Source organism: Elaeis guineensis, chromosome 7 (assembly GCF_000442705.2).
Source record: "Elaeis guineensis isolate ETL-2024a chromosome 7, EG11, whole genome shotgun sequence".
Classification (NCBI taxonomy): Eukaryota; Viridiplantae; Streptophyta; class Magnoliopsida; order Arecales; family Arecaceae; genus Elaeis; species Elaeis guineensis.
In genome coordinates, this window is record NC_025999.2 from 7,923,145 (window position 1) to 7,927,023 (window position 3,879).

The following is a 3,879-nucleotide window of genomic DNA, read 5'->3' on the forward strand; positions in this document are numbered from 1 at the left end:
CCTCAAATCGACCAAGCTGGGTTGTATTGTTATTGTTAGAAGGCAACTTTAAGCTGGGACGCTGAAATTGCAAGGACAATTTGTGCAAGACCCGAACAAGTCCTTAGACCACACCATATAGGATAGGAGATATAATCGCTCTCAACTCACGCAAGCAGAAAATTGACAAATTTATTCCTCCCAGAAGTATAGTACCTTATCCTAGTTGAAAATGATATTTAAAATATTTTGGAAACAATTTTGGAATTCAAACATAATTCATAGTGAAACGAAGATAAATTTTGGTAGCATAACTCTTATTTTATCTATTATTATTTTCTTAGTCACATAAGTTAAAAATAAACAACAAATTAAAGCCAAAGTAAGAGTCCTAACTAGACATGCTTGCATCACAAAGCAATCAAGTTCTCAAAAGAAAAAAAATGCTAGAACAAAGAACCTAAAAAATTTCTTTGCTTTAATACCAACAAAAGGTGACATAGCTTGGACGCCGCTAGCTTCAAATTTACCCATGTTAAGAGTAAGCAAGCATATGCAAATATAATAAAACTAATTAAGCCTAAAATTTTGAAATTAATTATTAATTTAAAATTCTAAAGGCTAATGGATCCAGGAACTAAAAGAGTGATAACTAGTAGTTCCTTGCTGCACTGCCAAGGGGGCCTTGTTATCGTCACGAACTCTCAGTTGACGCCTTCGAGACATTCCATGACAATGGCCCGTGCCACCTAGCCGTGTTGTCAAAATCCACCATGCACGAGAGAACACGATACGCATACATACTCATGAAAAGAGAAGCTTTATTTAAGCTCCAAAGATCAACATTGGGTACAAGAGGAGTTACTTATATACAGGCTTTGAGATCCCTTACAAAACACATGGGCACCCTTCGAATTCCAAGAGAATCTTACGGTTTCACTCATTTCTGAACACATTAAAATCTTTGCTTCTGAAAACTCTATGAAGATTTACGAAACAACTTGAAGAAACAAAAGGGGCTTCACCACATATGTTGTTTTGTCCGGTTCATTTATCCTAGATTTTTGAAGATAAAAACAGATCAAACAAAAGCAATACAAAATGGGCCCTAGGTCGCGCACCCTTTGATTAGTCTCCAAGAACAATTACAGCTGCATACTAAATGAGATTTTTCTTTTGTAATTAATGCAAGGGAATCAACCAGACTTTTATATAGCATATTATTGTAACAAAGAAATGCATGGTGTAGCGCCTAATTGTCAAAACTTTATCCATGATCTTTGCATACTTTTCGTATTATGGAGATCCATCACCGTCACTTGAAAATAGATGCATCACGCAACTGGCAAATACCCTAGTGTTCAATCTACGCCAATGGACATCTGAGGAAATTACGAAAAACAAACTGTAGTATATATTTTTATTTGATTATCCATTGTAATATACATAGGCGACAATGAAATCAAGCATAATATGTTGATTCGGTACATCAACATAATGTAATGTAACATAAAACAGTAAGTTCTGAATATCCAATATCAGTTTACAGAACCAGAAGGGGTGGGATGCTCTGTTCGTTCCTGAAGAAGTTGCTTGGATCAACCTTATCCTTCACATATGCCAATCTTTTGAAGTTATTCTTGAAATACTTTGTACCCCAAACCCTTGCGTCTTTGTAAGTTGTATGTTTGACGGTTCTACCCAAGTCAATATCCTTGTAGTTGAGATAGGCAGCCCTTGGATGGCTAGAGACGTATGGAGTCATGAAGGCATACAACTTCCTCATCCAATCTAGATGCCTTTTTGTCACTGCAGGATCTATCTCAAACCACCTCATGAAGTACTGAATTATATACAGATTTCCCTTCCTGTGAGGGAAAGGAATTGCAGATTCTGAAATCTCGCTCAGCCTTCCACCAAAGGGTTCCATTATCATCACCAGGGGCTCATCTTTCGCTTCCAGAAGAAATTTCCATATCTTTTCCCACTCGGTCTCAGGAATTGGCTCTCTCACGAAGTCTGATTTAGCTTTAAAAGAGCTGTTGTATTCAGGTCTCCTGTCCAATAAGATGTTTACACTTTCATTGCTGTAGCCTGCAAAGAAGAGAACAGACTCCAGCCAACTCATCTCCGAACCTGAGCAATCCTTGGCCTCAAAACCCAGTTCGGGAAAGCTCTTTTCCATCAAGGTGACGAGTTCTTCGCATGTTCCAAGGAAAAGAGAGTTGAACAGAGCTTGAATGGTTCTATTTCCTGTTGTTGAGTCATCAACAGCTTGTGCTATGACTCTCATGTAAAGATTCTCATCGAACTTCTCTGCAATTTGCTGCCACCTGCTTACAAGGTACGTAGCATTTTGCCTCAAATTTCTGTTAATATTAAATGCAGTGACTATTGGTGGAACATACACCAACTTGATTTTATAGGAGAGGACGATGCCAAAGCTTGCTGCACCACCTCCTCTTATGGCCCAAAACAGATCCTCACCCATAGATTCTCGGTTCAGGAGCCTACCATGGGCATCAACCAATTGCGCATCGATCACATTATCGGCAGCTGCACCATACTTCCTTGATATGGTCCCGATCCCGCCGCCACTGATGTGGCCACCGACTCCAACAGTAGGACATACTCCAGCAGTGAAACCAGTGGTCTTGTTGTTCACTCCAATTGCGTAATAAAGTTCTCCGAGTGTTGCACCAGCCTGAACCCAAGCGGTGCCATGCTCTGCATCGACCGTGATCGATCGGAGGTTAGCAAGATCGACGATGATGAACACCTCGTGGTCTGAAACATAAGACATGCCCTCATAATCATGGCCACCACTCCGGACCCTGATATTAAGTCCATGCTTCCTGCTGCAGACGACAGAGGCTTGAACGTGGGATTCATTTGTTGGTGTGACAATGAGGACAGGCTTCTTTGTAGTGGATGAGTAGAGGAAACGGATGTTTTGGATGGATGATCGAAGGACAGTATTGTAGGCAGTGGTATTTGGGGTATACACTAGATGGGAGGAGGCGTTGGAGGGTTGAGCGTGATTTAGGAAGCATTGGAGGAAGTTTTCATGGGCTGTATTGGAAGCTGTGATGGCAGATGCAGCTGTAATTAGAAGCAAGAGAGAAAAAATTGCAAGGTTTCCAAAGGCTGATATTGCCATTGTAACCTCTGCTATCTATTAATTCTCTTCTGCTGATGATGGTTCATATCCAGAGATGTGGCTATTTATAGAGAAAGTCCATGGAGTTTTGAACATGCAGGATGAAGTGAGAAGGATGAATTAGAATTCAGACAAGTCCATCTATCATGATTGAACGGAGACTTTTGGGAGGCAAGTGGAAGAAGATTCTGCGATAACAAAGGGAAGGCAGTCGTAAATTTTTTCAAAGCATGCATTTCTATTGCACCAAAGCTATCAACCTCTACGAGTTTCAGAAACTTTTGACTGCTCTGGAGGTGTTCATATCTTTGTTTCTTGAGTTTACCACAAGTTTGTGCACCGTTGAGTCGGTCCAAACCAGCTTAAAAATGACTAGAACTTCTTAAAACATGATCCCCGGGGATGATGTGCATTTGAACATATGGCTGGGTGCAATATATTTGCTATGTTTCTTTACTCGTATGATTTTGTTATCATATTTTGAGGATCCTGTCATATCTTTCACTTCTCTTTTGTGCCTGCTGGCGAGGTTGCATTGTGCGCTTGCATGCTAATTCATCCATGTGACGTGGAAACGGATGATTGGCTGAGAGGCAAGCAAGGCTTGGTATATCGCACCAATCCCTGACTGCCACATCAGCCCAGTAAATTAAGCGGTACTGATGTAGCGGGGGATCAGAAGCAGTACTCTTGTCAGAAATCCATTAATATTTTTTTGGTTAATAGTCCGCTAATATTTT

At 40.5% G+C, this 3,879-nt stretch overlaps 1 protein-coding gene across 1 annotated transcript; it reads right to left on the minus strand.

Moving 5' to 3' along the window:
• Positions 1-1,370: 1,370 nt before the first annotated feature.
• LOC105049152 (tetrahydroberberine oxidase-like) lies at positions 1,371-3,173 on the minus strand. The gene has a single exon (XM_073261335.1). The coding sequence runs from the start codon at positions 3,137-3,139 to the stop codon at positions 1,523-1,525; it is 1,617 nt and encodes a 538-aa protein (XP_073117436.1). The 5' UTR covers positions 3,140-3,173; the 3' UTR covers positions 1,371-1,522.
• Between the last annotated feature and the right edge of the window lie 706 nt (positions 3,174-3,879).